Below are 16,560 nucleotides of genomic sequence, written 5' to 3' on the forward strand. Positions count from 1 at the left end.
ATAATCCAATTCGTCGATTTCCATACTAAGTGTTGTTGTTGTAGTAACACGGCGTGTGTGTGTAGAGGGGGGTAGGTGGAATCGATAACTAATAGCTTTGGTCATTATAATTTTCTCTGATGCATTTACAGGCGGACGGTTTACTAAACGATGTACTTGAATGAAGTTTAAATAAATATTAAAGTGAAATGCGGAACAAGTCGAATATGTATATAATACTTTATTTATTGTCAAACAAAAGTAATATTTAGTAATATGAATATGGTATCTAACGTATTTAAAAAGCGTTACTTTTTATACATCTAACACAAACATTTACTTTCAGGACCATACATGTACAAAAAATAAGTAATTGCTCAACTAAGTTTGTTATTCTAAATATACGCTACCGATCGATTTTCAACGGACCTTTATGAAATTTTCACAAATAGTTGACGATATTTCAGATTAATTGGTATTTTTTCAGTTCTCTGTTTTTCTTCATTCTGCATTTGCAAAATCTTTAAGTATGACCACAAACGTCTTTTTTCAGCAGGGCGCAAAGTGATGTACTTAGCAGGTTTTCTAAGTAGCGTTTCTATATACAACAACAATACGGCAAAAATTGGTTGTGTTGAAATTATCTCTCCAATGATATATAATTTCTCAAATTTAATTGGACGTCACATTGGAGGCAATCGATTTTGAACGCAAAACACGTAAAACTGACGTGGAGTTTCACCCAAAATTGTGCGTAAAGACGCCTGTATTTATTGAAACTGCCCGATAGTTTTGGAACAGTTTTGGAAAAGCGTACATAATTTCATTCACTATCAATTCCAAAACTGAAAAAGAAGAAAAATGTGTGTGTGTGTGGGGGGGGGGGGGGGGGGTCACCGTTTAAGATTTCGCTCTATTTACCACTGTGCTTTCCCTACCCCTGTAAAAATAATGATACCTTAAGTTGTTTCGTGAAATTTGGGCCAGGATCTTTACTGTTCGATATTCACTCAGTATATGCAACTCCATTAACATGTCCATTACGATAACTTATTACTGTTAATTCTAAGGCTGGGTAATAGTTTATACTGATTCCTCCGTCTGTCGTAAGATTTATGACATGAGTGTAAACATTTTAAAAACTAAATCCCCGAGAGAAAGAAAAAAAGACGATATAAATGTAACCGGGTTGAATTTATTACATTTATATTTATTAACTCTCTGTTAATACTTAATCATTTTCCTTTCCGAATTATCCCTGCTTGTCGTCTCTCTACTTTTACTTTCGGTTTTGTAGTTATTTTTAGTTCCCGTGCTTTGTTCATGTGATTAGACATGTGGTAGTTTTATACCTGTTGTACGTCATTCTTTCGCTATAGCTGACAGAGGTCAGACATGTTTTGTTGAGAACTGAAACGTTTCTAAACTCGGCTTGCAGTGTGAGATGTTGATTGTATCCATTCGTAGAGTAGATACAGGTAACTTGTAATGACTGGAATGCTTTGTTTATGGTCGCATATTTATAATTTCGGCTTCGAAACATATTTCCATTGTTCTGAAAATGGCGGTCGATTATCTGTTCTTCTGTCATTGCACATAACCCAAGCATGTATTTAATATGTTATGTTTGTTCGCAGTAACCGGAGCACAGACAGAGAGACGTGGTGTGTGATGTGTAAGTGCAGAAAGGGTTTGATCCCATCAGATCAGTAAGTGTTTAAAATGTCCATTGATGTGTATATTTAAAATTGTATTGATCAGCTGTTTTATCTACATCCATAATTTTAAGGTTTCAGACCACTATACTATGAATTTGATATGTTTTATTGTTTTATGAAATATATGTAATACTTGAATGAATAGATTTTTTATGTATATGACTAAGTACAGAATTATTGATAGGTTTGATGAATTACCGTATTTGTTCTAATTAATTACCGTATTTGTTAAATTAAGATATTTGGTAATTGTATTAGGATGTGTTTGGTATGTTTATTTTCAGACCTGAAATGTTCTGGTATCTGTCCGTTATAGGGAATTGTATGTAGAAGAATGCTGGTATTTACTGTAATCATCTGGTAATAAAAGTATAAAGATCGAACGTCTTCTTGGATGTGTTTCTGAGTACCATAGATACAGATCCCATGATTACAAATGGAGCCCCTAGTGATAAACCAGTGATACATCAATGTGTATACAAGTGATACACTATGGCCATGTCAGTGACACACTTTTAATACATTTAGTTTTAAAGAAAGTATTTACATACAACGAAACGGTTCTTCAAGAAATCTATTGAACTCCAGTGAACTTCAATACTAGTGTTTTGAAGGTTTTCAACTTCTAGATTGGTGCTATTTATAGAACAACAGTGACAGAGTGACAGTGATTTTACAAGTTCAACTCTTGGTACGTATACAATGGCTGCAGGTCTACAGTGGTACCTTAAATGTTTTTACACTTCAATGTATGACTTGTGTATTTCATTTATGGAAACTTACCTTTTTAAGTCATCTAATGAGGACAGTATTTCTGTCTTGTTTTAGAAGTTATACGGTAAAGTTCTGCCAGAGTGAATTCAGTGTCAGAACCATAATGCTATTGTAAAAGTATGTGAGAAATTTCACTGCACAATTAATTTTTGGTGAAGGGATTTAATCTGTTGCATGATTCATTAATTCTTCTTTCTATTTCGTGAAAATGTCTGACTTTAACCTCATAACTTATAAAGACCGTTATTTCTAAAGCCAACAAAACGTAATAAGATAACATATTGACCAGTAACAAAATACATTCCAGTCTTCAAGTAAGGTAGACACATATTTGTTGATTGATTGGTTCTTTGTGGTTTAGTCCTTAGACATCATTGGTTTATATATATGCAATAGTATATTTAAAGTACTTATTCTTTATTTTAGAAATAAGAATTTTAGAAATATCGTTTCCGCAATATTGATACATTTGTATTGGTCAATATATAGTATGCTAGGATAGCTAACACGATTTTTTACAGCAAAACAAGAACTGGGCAGGTACAAAAGTAAAGACACAGAAAACACAGATTACAACATACAGACATTACAGTTTACAGATTACAGTCAAGTCACAGCTGCTAACTATTACAGTCACAGGTATTTTTCAAGTACACAACAGAAAATTGTTTGACCAGCAGCTGTGCAGACATCATATAGAGAATTTCATCATTGAACATATTTATGAGAGTGATTGAAATCTATATTTCATTCGTCACTGTTAGAAAATATTGTGAATTTTGTCCGTGATTGTGATCATTTTTTGTCTGTCAGGGTGTTTGAAATAAAATATTTCTTGCATCATTACAATATAATTGTGATCTTGTCCGTTATTGTGATCAAGCTTCGTTCGTACTTGAAAAAGAAGCCTCAAGCACAGAATTGAAATTGTGAAGAAGCCTCAAGTTTCATAAACTGTATCAAGCTTCGTTCAGTTATAACATAGTGAAGTCTCAAACTTCACAGATAGAAAGCCTCAAGCTTTATACATATTAACGTCAAAAGTCAAAGAAAAGCCTCAAGCTTGTAAACTTTGTGAAGGTAAAAGAAGTTTCATAGTGAAAGTTGAATTACAGCCGAGGAAAATAATTAAGGCTAACAGACACTTGAAACCAAACTGGGTGAAATATTTAAGGTTTAGAGATACCTGAAATAACAAGTGAAAGAATTATTAAGGTACACGGACACCTGAATGATAAATTTGAATACTTAAGGTATATAGACACCAATATAGAAACTTGAAAAAATTTAAGGTCTTTGTTCACCAAACGGCACTTAATAAAGCTTATGGAAGTGAAAAATTAAGCAAAGTGAAAAGAAATAGTTAGCTGAATTGTGAATTGAAACATACAGAGTGAAATATAAGAAAACTGCTGAAAGTGAAAGAGAGAATTGTCAACTTGAAACATTGTCAAGTGACTGATAGTGAAAGTGAAATTTTGTAGAAAAGTTGAAAGTGAAAGTTGAAGTTTACGACAACATAGTTGAATACGGATTGAATTTGAAAGCAAGTGATAAGAAGTAATTCGTGAATCCGGAAGAAAATTGTGATCAGTGTTAAATAAAGAATAATTTACACAAATAAAAAGTTTTGCATAGCAATGCAATAATTATTGAAATTGTATTGAAAGAAACACATTGAAGATACACACAGGAATTTGTGAATTTGAATGAAACTTGTGATTAGTGCTAATAAGTGAAATATTTAGCACTAAAGACTGCTTACACAAATTAAATCGACATAAAAAAGTGATTGAATTCATATTGAAATAAAAGTGAAGCACAGTTGAAATACATTTAGTAAAATGTGATGTGTTGAAATTCGGAACAGAACAGAATAGAACCGACAAGAATAATTTTGAAAAAATATTCAATTGAAATCGAACTTTAAGAAAAACTGCGAATTATATAGTCGTAAGAAATCAAACGTTAGCAAAATAGTAAATCAGAATTTGAAAGAGAAGTAAATAAAAAAAAAAAATACTAGTTAGTGAACCAAAATTTTTAGCGGAGACAGACACAACATAGTTATATAAACTTGTGATAATAAGTCACATTTTTCTGAAATATCACAATTCTCCAGACAGAATTTGAAAAAAATAAAAACTTGCATATTTCTTTAAGAAAATTTCTCATTATTTTATTATCGTGAAAATAAGTTTCTGATTATTTTATTATTGTGTTTGATCAACCAAATTTTACTTTACACAGAAATGCAAAAAAAAAAAAGAAACCTTGTGTAACGTTAAATGTTATTAATTATTCATTAATTTAAAATAAATTACTTTGTTTCCCCTTCTCACTAATTGATACACTTGAAAGGTAGACTGACTCTCCAATAAACAATAACCCTTGTTTATTGGAACCATACTGTGGTGGTCATTAGCCCCCAACTGTGCTGGTGAAGATAGAAATCCCTTGGCCCACTGCCAATATCTAGGCCTTTAAACAAGGCAAAGAGAACTTTGGAACACTTTTTCTTCAGAAAGCTAGTCTTCATACTCCATAGTACTTGGCATTCCGCTGCATTTCAATACGAGAAAAATAACTTAAAAGAAACAAGAATCGAATTGCGATAGTAAGAAGTAACCAAGTCCATTTTAAAAAAGGATTGTCCCATCAATCCCATTTAAAGTAGCCATTTTGGGGAATTTACACGAATAAGGTTCAAAAAGTTCTGCCTGGCAGAACTTTATCTTACTCAACTAGAGTGTTTTAAAATAAAATATATAATGGATCTATCAATGAGTTGCAAAACGTTCTGCCCGGCAGAACTTTATCTGACTCAACTAGAGTGTTTTAAAATAAGATATAATGGATCTATCAATGAGTTGTAAAAAGTTCTGCCAGGCAGAACTTTATCTGACCCAACTAGAGTGTTTTAAAATGAGATATAATGGATATATCAATGACTTTTAAAAAGTTCTGCCCAGCAGAACTTTTTCAGGTCTATTATCAAAATCATTAAAAGCCTATAACTGAAATATGAATAAGGTTCAAAAAGTTCTGCCTGGCAGAACTTTATCTTACTCAACTAGAGAGTTTTAAAGAAAGATTAAAAATATAATGGACATATCAATGAGTTGTAAAAAGTTCTGCCTGGCAGAACTTTATCTGACTCAACTAGAGTGTTTTAAAATGAGATATAATGGATCTATCAATGAGTTGTAAAAAGTTCTGCCAGGCAGAACTTTATCTGACTCAACTAGAGTGTTTTAAAATGAGACACAATAGATCTATCAATGAGTTGTAAAACGTTCTGCCTGGCAGAACTTTTTCAGGTCTATTATCAAAATTATAAAAGTCCTATAACTGAAATATAAAACAGTTTCAAAAAGTTCTGCCAGGCAGAACTTTATCTGATTCAACTAAAGTCTTTTGAAATAAGATTAAGGATATAATGGGTATGTCAATGAGTTTTAAAAAGGTCTGCCTGACAAAACATTTTAAAATACATTATACACTACATGCCAGTAGTTTGTGATAATGTAAAGCCTATAAATGTTGAAAAGTTCTCTATAATGAATATAGAAATAAGATTTTATAAGTTCTGCCTGGCAGAACTTTTTCAGATTCGTTATGTGCTACAGTCTAAAGAATTATCATTTCGTGATACATTTGCAGGTAATAGACATAATATTACAAAAATTTTGCCCGGCAGAACTAATCAATTCCAGCAGAACTTGATTCAAATCCACTAGTCAGTTATCAAAATGATATAAGGCCTATTAAGGTTAAAAAAAGTTCTGCCTGGCAGAACTGGATTCAAATCCACTAGTCAGTTATCAAAATGATATAAGGCCTATTAAGGTTAAAAAAAGTACTGCCTGGCAGAACTTGATTCAAATCTACTAGTCAGTTATCAAAATGATATAAGGCCTATTAAGGTTAAAAAAAGTTCTGCCTGGCAGAACTTGATTCAAATCCACTAGTCAGTTACCAAAATGATATAAAGCCTATTAAGGTTAAAAAGTTCTGCCTGGCAGAACTTTATTTGACTCACCATTATATAAAGAACAGCAATGTGTTTATAAAGTTCTGCCCAGCAGAACTTTTTAAAGTACAGTTGAACTTCAATGGCTCGAACTCGGATCTTTCGAACACCCGGGATCGCTCGAACTCTTCGCCCGGTCCCGAATTATTCCTTCTTATTCTATATAGTTCTACTCGATCGCTCGAACTTCAAAAATTCGAACTCTCGACACATTTGTGGTCCCCTTGACTAATACAGTGATAATTACACTTATTCTGTCGAACAGACAATTTGACGCCGGAATGGCTTGTGTTACCAAGTTTTTCACACCCTGCCTGACATTCGCCAAGCTTCCCCTTTAACGGCGCGTGCGTAATTTTCACACGCTTATGTAATTAGCGTCGATATACGACACACAAATTAAACAAGTGACTTTCGTTCATTGCAATACTTTAATTGGCTTTGATTTAAACGAATAAAGTATCTAAAAAATTGAGCAATGTTGTCTTATTTTTTCTGCATAAAATCGGAAGATCTGATGTCAATTTTCATACTGCCTTTCGCATGGCTGAACAATTTAGTATGGATCCGGAAACGGTTGGATATAGCTAAAGTCGCTACTGGAAAGCAATATATTTGATAGAAATTTGTATATATTACTTATAATTATACAAAGAACTAAAAATACTTTATAGCTCTTTGAATATATTAGTGTTTTATCTGTGTTTTAATTTCGTATCTATGTCATATTGAAAATAAAGCATATTGCAGCGTTTGTTTTTTATTTATCATCATATCATATACACATTTAGGTACAATATGACAATATATTACGATGTAAGGTTTGTAACACATCATGCCCTCGAATTTCCGAATTCAAAATGGCCGCCATTTGGATGGCTCGAACAACGGAAAACTCGAACTAATTTCCACTGGACCCTCGAGTTCGAGCCATCGAAGTTCGACTGTATATTATATTCCAAGTTCTGCCTAGTTTTATATATTCATTATTAAACAACAGGTTATATATACTTTTCCCACATGCTTGGAAAAATCTGTACAACAACGATTCTCGGTACAAAAAGTTCTATCTGACAGAACCTTTTACAAGAAGCCTCGAGTCTACTATAAAAATTGTATAAAAACTATACATGTTTAAAACAGTTCTGCCTGACAATACATCCATCTCAACTCGCATCTTTTAAAATTATAAACAATATCAACGAGTCTAAAAATGTTCTGCTTGCCTCATTATATATAAAGACTCTATATAAGTTTACCACATAAATTACCTAGTGATTTCATGGAAACAAATATTCTGACAAATTTTCACTATTAAAGATTGAACCAAAAATCATGGCCTCTTGAGTGTAAACATGCATTTTCTTTGATTTAACCTAGTGACCTAGATTAGTTTTTAACCCCAAATAAACAAAATTCACACAAATGACACAGTCTGTGTCAAAGTTCTGACATGCAGAACAGTTATATTTTCAACATAAATTCAGCCCTTTACAGCTTTTGATAAAAAAAGAGCATTTGTTGAACATTTCTTCAACTTCTTTTTAAATATTATTTACAAAACTGAAAACAGGTACTTCAACTTCTCATTGCATTTTTCAGTTAATGAAAAGAATCAATGAACATCTATTACATTTATAATTTTTTTTTTAAATATAAAAATTGTTACACCAATGAGTATCAATACATATTTGTTTACAGCTTTTACTAGAAACTGATCATTCTCTCAAACATCACTTTTCACACTTTAAAATCACATCAAGAAATAAATAAACATATATACATTTCAACATAAACAATAAATAAATAAATAAATAAACAAAATTTGGTGCAATATAATTTGATCGAATGCAAATTTGATTGTTCACTACATAAAATACAAAATACTACGGAATGCCATTTTACTCTTTTTTCAGTATTTAAGTGTAATATCCTAAATTCAGTTATAAGTAATCTATTCTTAATTCATTCATGGATGTCACAAATTTATTTAACGATAGCATTTATCATTTTTGTATATCATTAAATGCATATAGATATATCACAAAATGTTTTATACATATCTGTAATTCATTTATTGGATATTCTAAAATCAGATTTTTATGATATCCTTAATTCCATTTAATCATATCTTTAATTCTATTTTATGATATCCATTATTGGTTTTTGGATATCATAAAATGAATAACTATATCATCAAATTAAGGATCTCACATAATGCACATCGATTTTGAGATATCACTCAATCAGTTTTAGGATATCATTTAATGAATTACAGACTATAAAATCTGCCACTGGTTGTAGATGCAGATCAGAATAACCTGTTCCAGTGTAACTTGTTTTGGTGGTAACAAGGCTTGTCTGACTTACCAATATAATTAATTCCACAAGTGCCTTAGATATTTAAGTCTGCATCTACAACTTCATGCATCATTTAAATAAAGTCTAAAAGAAATACTTTCCTCGTAGCACTTTTTCTTATGCTAGCGCATTAAATAAAAAAACACAGAAAATTAACATAACAAAAATGACATCAGAATTTTTCATAGATGCAGTCAACAAAGTTCCAGTTATGTTTTATCATTTGTAGCTCAATGTTATCATTTTTTGTAAACTAGCTAATTTTGAATCTAGAAATAAACTATCAGTAATGGAGATCAACGGTGAAGGTATTTGATTTTTATCACATTTTACACAAAAATGTGCATGTATCATTATTTGTCATTTTAGCCTGCAAGTCATTCGGCATAGGGGATACTGCCAAATGAGTTATGTTGGAATGGGCAAAATCATCTGAAACACTGGTGTACACTGGTGTGAAAGTCCACTTTAAATCTTTCTTATCCAGGATCTGGCCAACTTTGAAATACCATTGTCCACATGATACTTCACTTTGCAGGTCTTGCCTGAAATTATCAGAAAAATATTTATGAGGCCAAAATGTTATTTCAACAAGAGCTGTCTGTGGACAGCACGCTTGACTATTCGAAGAACTGATGAAAGTATGGGGTCAAAGTATTACCAGAGATTTTCAGACAAAAGAAGAAAAATAGATAAGACACACAATGTACCTGTATTTGTGGATTTAGACAAATCTTGCACTATATGGCAATGTGTGACTATCATGGTAAGCAAGTGTTCAAAGTTTCAAAGCCATATATCAAGCAGTTTAGACAAGATATGGAATGGTATGCGAAACTTAACTTATTTCTGTGTAAAAAAAAAGGGTCATAAGCTAATGTCCTTGTCCTAGTTATATACTCTAGCCTACATAATTTATTATATACTTTATTATATAGATTCTGATGGTAAACAAGTGGTCAAAGTTTCAAAGCCATATGGCAAAATATAGAATGGTATGCGGAATTTAACTTATTTCTATGTAAAACAAGAATGCCAGAATGTCACAATATATGCCCGTCAAATTTCTTTACTCTAGCAACTGTATTTGCAAATGGAATTTTAATTTTGTGGTTGTTTACTAATAGTTGTATGTCTTTTGTTTTTCTAAGTCCACAAAAAAACTCCTTACCAGGTAGAGATACCTTAAACTACACCTAAAATTGGAAAGTAACATCTATGTTGTACCAAAGAAAAGTGGTCTTGGTTTTTCCCTACGGTCAATTATAAAAAAGTTACAATATAAGTTATTTATAGTAACAACTAAGGGAAGTAATTTTAAAGAAGGGAACTGCGCATGACACTTCATCTCATGATGGTGTATAATTGTGCCAAGTTACATCAAAATCCCTCCATGCATGAAGAAGAAATGCTTCGGACAATGTAATTCTTGTATCTGACCTTTGGCCTCTAAGTGTGACCTTGACCTTAGACCTAGGGACCTGGTTCTTGCGCATGACACTCCGTCTCGTGGTGGTGAACATTTGTGCCAAGTTATATCAAAATCCCTCTATGCATGAAGAAGAAACGCTCCGGACAAAATTTTCATTCTTGTATCCTTTGACCTCTAAGTGTGACCTTGACCTTAGACCTAGGGACCTGGTTCTTGCACACGACACTCCGCCTCATGGTGGTAAACATTTGTGCCAAGTTATATCAAAATCCCTGCATGCATGAAGAAGAAATGCTCCGGACAAAGTTTTCCTTCTTGTATCCTTTGACCTCTAAGTGTGACCTTGACCTTAGACCTAGGGACCTGGTTCTTGTGCAAGACACTCCGTCTCATGATGATGAACAATTGTGCCAATTTTCATCAAAATCCCTCTATGCATGAAGAAGATATGCTCCGGACAGTCATTCTTGAATTTGACATTTGACCTCTAAGTGTGACCTTGACCTTAGACCTAGGGACCTGGTTCTTGGCCTGACACTCCGTCTCATGATGGTGAACAACAGTGCCAAGTTTCATCAAAATCCCTCCATGCATGTAGAAGATATGCTCCGGACAAAGTCTGTGGACGCGGCCCGCCCGCCCATCCGCCCGCCAGGGGCGTTCCCATAATACGTCCTGTTTTTCAAACGGGCGTATAAAAAGGGTCATAACTAAAGTTTAAGTCCTTGTCCTAGTTTAATCATACTTTTGCCTTCACAATTTATTATGTAGATTATGATCATGGTAAACAAGTGGTATGTAACTAAAGCCATATGACTAATAGGTTATGCTAAATATGGACTGGTATGAAACATTTAACTGATTCCAAAGTTTTAAAAGGGCCATAATTCAACCAAAATAGTTGACAGAGTTATGTTTTCTTGCCTACAGATGAAGAACATGATGATAAACAGGTTTTCAAAGTTTCAAAGACATATGTCAAATAGTTTTGACAAAACGTTGACTGGTACGAAAACTGAACCAATTTCCAAGTCCAAAAAGGGCCATAATTCAGCCAAAATAGTTGATAGAGATATGTACTCTTACCTACAGAAAGAGACTGTTATGATAAACGAGTGAATTCTTTTTTCAAAACCACATGTCAAACAGTTTACACAAACAATGAAAATCTTAAAGATTTAAAGGTTAAAAGGAGCCATAATTCAGCCAATATCCTTGACAGAGTTGTGTGCTCTTGCCTAAAACTGGACATGGTGATCATGGTGCAGGCGTTGAAAATTTCAAAGCTTTATTTTGAAAGTTTTTGTCAAAATGTGGACTGGTATGAAAACCTTAACCAAGATGTGACACTGACTCCATGGTGAGTAGGATAGCTCTACTTATTCTTCGAGTAATTGAGCTTAAAAGGCATTCAGTTGCACAATGTGATACTTATCTTGATTCTGGTGATATCTATTAAGCTTAATTCAAATAATACCATCAAGAAGTGAAAATATGCACCAACAAATTTTTTATACAAAATGATCATAAACTAACAAACATTTTTATGACAGACGGATAGACATCACATAAAGAAAAAAATAGTTGTCTGAACTGTTGTTCAACATTTAAGACGTGAATTAACATCAAAATAAAATTTATAATAGATACATAACAGCGACAGTGATAATGTCTACCAATAAGGTTTCATTTGTTTGCCTTACATGGAACAAATTATCTGTGATACTGAATATTGTATTGTTGACTGAATGAAAAGTCTTTGTCCATTCTTATTAAACAGTCAATTCAACTGTGTCCGGTCCATATATTTGTCATCCATGGATGGATTTTCAAATAACTTGGCATGAATGTGTACCACAGTAAGACGACGTGTCGCGCGCAAGACCCAGGTCCGTAGCTCAAAGGTCAATGTCACACTTAGATGTTAAAGGTCATTTATCATGATAGTGCATTTGTGTCCGGTCCATATCTTTGTCATCCATGGATGGATTTTCAAATAACTTGGCATGAATGTGTACCACAGTAAGACTACGTGTCTTGCGCAAGACCCAGGTCCGTAGCTCAAAGGTCAAGGTCACACTTAGACGTTAAAGGTCATTTTTCATGATAGTGCATTTGTGTCCGGTCCATATCTTTATCATCCATGGATGGATTTTCAAATAACTTGGCATGAATGTGTACCACAGTAAGACGACGTGTCTTGCGCAAGACCCAGGTCCGTAGCTCAAAGGTCAAGATCACACTTAGACGTTAAAGGTCATATTTCATGATAGTGCATTGATGGGCGTGTCCGGTCCATATCTTTGTCATTCATGCATAGATTTTAAAATTATTGGGCATGAATGTGTACCACAGTAAGACGACGTGTCGCGCGCAAGACCCAGGTCCGTAGGTCAAAGGTCCTAAACTCTAACATCGGCCATAACTATTCATTCAAAATGCCATCGGGAGCATGTGTCATCCTATGGAGACAGATCTTGTTTTTTCATGAATTATTCCCCCTTTTTACTTAGAATTTCGGGTTAAAGTTTTGATGAACTTTCACACTATCTCTGATCTCTGTTATTACTGAATAGATTTGATTCAAACTTAAAATAGTTGTTAAAAATCATTACCCACATCATATGACACAAGGTGCATTGTACTCTGGCACAAATTTTTCATGTATTGTTCCCCCTTTTTACTTAGAATTTCAGGTTAAAGTTTTGAGGCACTTTCACTCTTTCTCTGTTATTAGTGAATGGATCAGATTCAAACTTAAAATAATTGTTCAGCATCATCACCCACATCATATGACACAAGGTGCATAACTCTGGCACAAATTTTTCCATAAATTAAGCCCCCTTTTACTTAGAATTTAAGGTTAATTTTGATGCATTTTCACTATATCACAGTTGTTATGAAATACATATTTAATTTAAACTTGTAGTAATTGTTCCACATTGTCACCCACATCATGTGACACAAGGTGCATAACTTTTGCACCAATATTTAATGAATTATGCCCCCTTTTTGCTTAGAATAGACTTAAAGAGTGTTTTGATACACTTTATCTTTACCTCTCTTATATTTTTGACTCGGGCTATTTGTGCAATATCTTCATCCACCAGTGGAGTCACTCCAATGACAACTGCAGTTTCCTCAAAAGTGCCCAGTTTCACTGTACAGCATCGAAATAGTGGAGTGCGCTGACTCCTGTGACAACTCTTGTTGATATTTGTATCAGAGTCATATAAATCCATGTTCGATAACTACGATAACTAGTCAAATTGGTCCAGGCAGTTTGAAGTTACGGCCCTTGAATTACCGAAAAATCAGCCTTTTTACTCTTGTCCGCACTCTAAGTTGAACATTTCTCATCCAATCTTCACTAAACTTGAACAAAAGGTGTTTGACCATAAGACCTCGGACAAGTTCAATAATGAGCCAAATCGGTCCAGACATTTTGAAGTTCTAGCCCTTGAATTGTAGCGAGTAAACAGTATATAAAATCTGACTTGCTATTTAGATGATTGGACAGTTGTGGGAGACATTCGCTTTTCTCAAAAGCAGCTCTAGTTTTGAATGTCTTTAAAGTGACCAAATTTCATTTAACTATTACCATCCAGTTACAAGATATGAAGTATGATTATTACAACATGTTATCCTTAAGGTGTTGGATACAACACACAATTCTCTTGTTCTGGAGGCATGTATTAATATCAAAATAATCAGCATAGCAAGATGATTAGTCATTTGATGTAGCATAAATTTTCTAGTGAGCTGTAACTAGACCTCATTGGTCAGTGTCGCTTAAGTTTTATACTTGTGTGAATGGATTGAAGCTTCACACATTTATTCATTGTGATAAATTGACTTGCACTGCACAGGTTTCATAACTCTAAGTTGCTTTTTTATGAAATTATTTTGGTCCATTAAATATTCATGCACCGACATTTGGCATTATGATATTATAATATGTAGCAGTTGAGATAATTAGTATTGATCCTAGTTTGTCATGCAATACTTCATGTACTACCTTAATATTGGAGTAAGGTTGAAAAAAAAAATAAATGAGTTGTATTGAAGTATCATCTTACATTGTTTTAGAAGTGTTGTTTTAAGAAAATATTTTTTTGTTGAAGGTTCATCTGTCCTTCATATATGTTGGACATACACATGAAGATGTCGATGCAGCGTTGAGTAAAATTTCGGAGAAACTAAGAACTACAGATGCAGAGACATTGGATGACCTAATTGCACTGCTTCCAAAACCTGAGGAAATTCTACACATGTTTGATGTGAAGAACTGGCTAGCTCCTCAAATTGCTGATATTGAAAAACATTCAGAGCCATTACACTTTAAATTTGTAAAGAAAAATGAAGAAGTTCAAGTGTATTTTAAAGGACAAAATATTGATCCATGGTGTGAACTTAATGGGAATATTCTTACTTCAATTCCAAATGGACAGCCCACAACAATAAAACCAGATTATAGCCATATCAATATTGAAAGACAATCAAAACAAATAGAATGTTTACATTCATTGTTTAGGAAACAGGGAACAATATCAAAGTGGGAGAGGTTTTTTAACGTTCTGCAAACAACTGGAAGAATTTCCGTAGCAAATCAACCTTGGTTTCTAGACTGTTTACCGAGGCAGTCACAAAATGTCAACTTCGAAGATGTAATCCCCCCAGAAGTTAGAGAACTAATTCTAAAGGAAACAAAAGTTCCCAAGGTATACAGATTATTTGCAACTCAAAAGTACTTGTTTAGTAATTAGTAATTGTTCATAGTATATTTTACCTTTTCATATTTGGGGATAAAGATGTGTATGATTTTGTTTTTGTCTGTATTCCATGAAAGTAAATTCAGACTCCTGTGAGTTTGATTTTAACCAGACTTTCTTGGAAGGTTTTTTAGCATTTTGTTATATATTTTGTGGTTGAATGATAAATGATGAAACTGTGGCTTCTGAGATATGATTAAAAATTATGGCACCAGGAAAACTGCAGATTAGAATTTTGCAACACTTCCAGAAAATATCAGTGCTAAGTGTACTTGTTATAGTTTCCCAGTCAAGTGAGTTTCAATTTTGCCGAAGACAACCAGTAAACAACAGTGATTTTTCTAATTTTTAAGAATTTTAATTGTCCATGAAAAGGAGAGTAAGTGTCTAAAGTGAGTTTTTGTGTGTTCAGTTATATGAATTACTTTTAAGTTATATGTATTTTGCTTTCAGTTTAGAATACGAAAAAGGCAGAGCAAGAATAAAGAGGCTCGGCAGACAACAAAGAAAACGAACAAGGCAAATCAAAGACCAAAACAACATAAATCACAGATGATATTAAGAAGCATGTTTGGCTCATGATTTTTATCGATCTACTTCTAACATGTATTATGATGATCCTTGTGTGTCTTATTATTTTGAGATTGTTTAGACTTCTTTGTTTGTTGGAAGTACTTTATGAACTGAATTTCTTGTTTTCATGTTTGATTTCTGTTCATGTTGGGTCAACTGCATCCTATGCTCATCAGGAATTATTGAATAATGTGGTAAATTGTGAATCTATCTTAGTCTGTTAGCTATATTATTGTGATTGACAGTTGAGATTTTAACATAATTTTTTTTTGTGACATTTAAATTCAGACATTTACCACAGTAAGTGAAATGGATGTTATTTTATCAAGTTTCCTTGTTTGTGAAAAGAGAAATCTTTTGAATGATTTTGTCAGAAATTTTACACATGGTATATGCAGATAAAAACTTTTTAAATAACTTGTTATAAATCTGTCTAAAATGGTAAGATGCAACTAGCTTCAGCTAGCTCCCTAGAATATGGTTTTTGATCTAAGTATATCAATATTTATTGAATCATAATTATATTGCAAATATATATACACTACAGTAGTCACATATTCTGTAATGATTGCTATAAAAATAACATTCACATGCATATCATGTACTGTGATTCTTCTGATTTAAAGCAAATTCTTCATATCAGTTCTGCATCATGCAACACAATAGCTGGATGAGCAATATAGTGATATCATGGCACTTTCTTGTTTTTCAGGTTGTAATGTTTGTAATGTTTGACTTGGCTGATATTCATTGTATAAAAAACGGACATTTTACAAATAGTTTCAGTTTAAACTAAGATATTCACTGTGACTTCTTATTGATAATTAGCGGTTAATACTAAATTGCCTTGCACAAATAAATAATAAATTTTGGAAAATTGCCTTGCACAATTTTGGAATACTTACCTAAAGAACTTAG

General features: G+C 33.0%; 1 protein-coding gene and 1 long non-coding RNA gene across 2 annotated transcripts; both read left to right on the plus strand.

Moving 5' to 3' along the window:
* The first annotated feature begins 1,333 nt into the window (after positions 1-1,333).
* On the plus strand, positions 1,334-4,886 carry LOC128551983 (uncharacterized). The gene is made up of 4 exons (XR_008368938.1): positions 1,334-1,457; positions 1,617-1,688; positions 1,982-2,388; positions 2,993-4,886. It is a non-coding gene; the product is annotated as an uncharacterized LOC128551983 (long non-coding RNA).
* A 4,268-nt stretch (positions 4,887-9,154) lies between these two features.
* LOC128546019 (uncharacterized) lies at positions 9,155-16,324 on the plus strand. Its single transcript, XM_053532959.1, has 4 exons — positions 9,155-9,173; positions 11,069-11,091; positions 14,422-15,018; positions 15,523-16,324. Exons 1-4 carry the CDS (start codon positions 9,155-9,157, stop codon positions 15,649-15,651), a joined length of 768 nt encoding a protein of 255 aa, XP_053388934.1. The 3' UTR covers positions 15,652-16,324.
* The last annotated feature ends 236 nt before the right edge of the window (positions 16,325-16,560 follow it).

Source organism: Mercenaria mercenaria, unplaced genomic scaffold (genome assembly GCF_021730395.1).
Source record: "Mercenaria mercenaria strain notata unplaced genomic scaffold, MADL_Memer_1 contig_1905, whole genome shotgun sequence".
NCBI classification, from domain to species: Eukaryota; Metazoa; Mollusca; class Bivalvia; order Venerida; family Veneridae; genus Mercenaria; species Mercenaria mercenaria.

Coding starts and splice junctions, on each gene's coding strand:
- LOC128546019 (XM_053532959.1), top strand. Junction 11,092..14,421: donor ATGATCATGGTAAACAAGTG/GTATGTAACTAA, acceptor TTTTTGTTGAAG/GTTCATCTGTCCTTCATATA. Junction 15,019..15,522: donor AGGAAACAAAAGTTCCCAAG/GTATACAGATTA, acceptor TTTTGCTTTCAG/TTTAGAATACGAAAAAGGCA.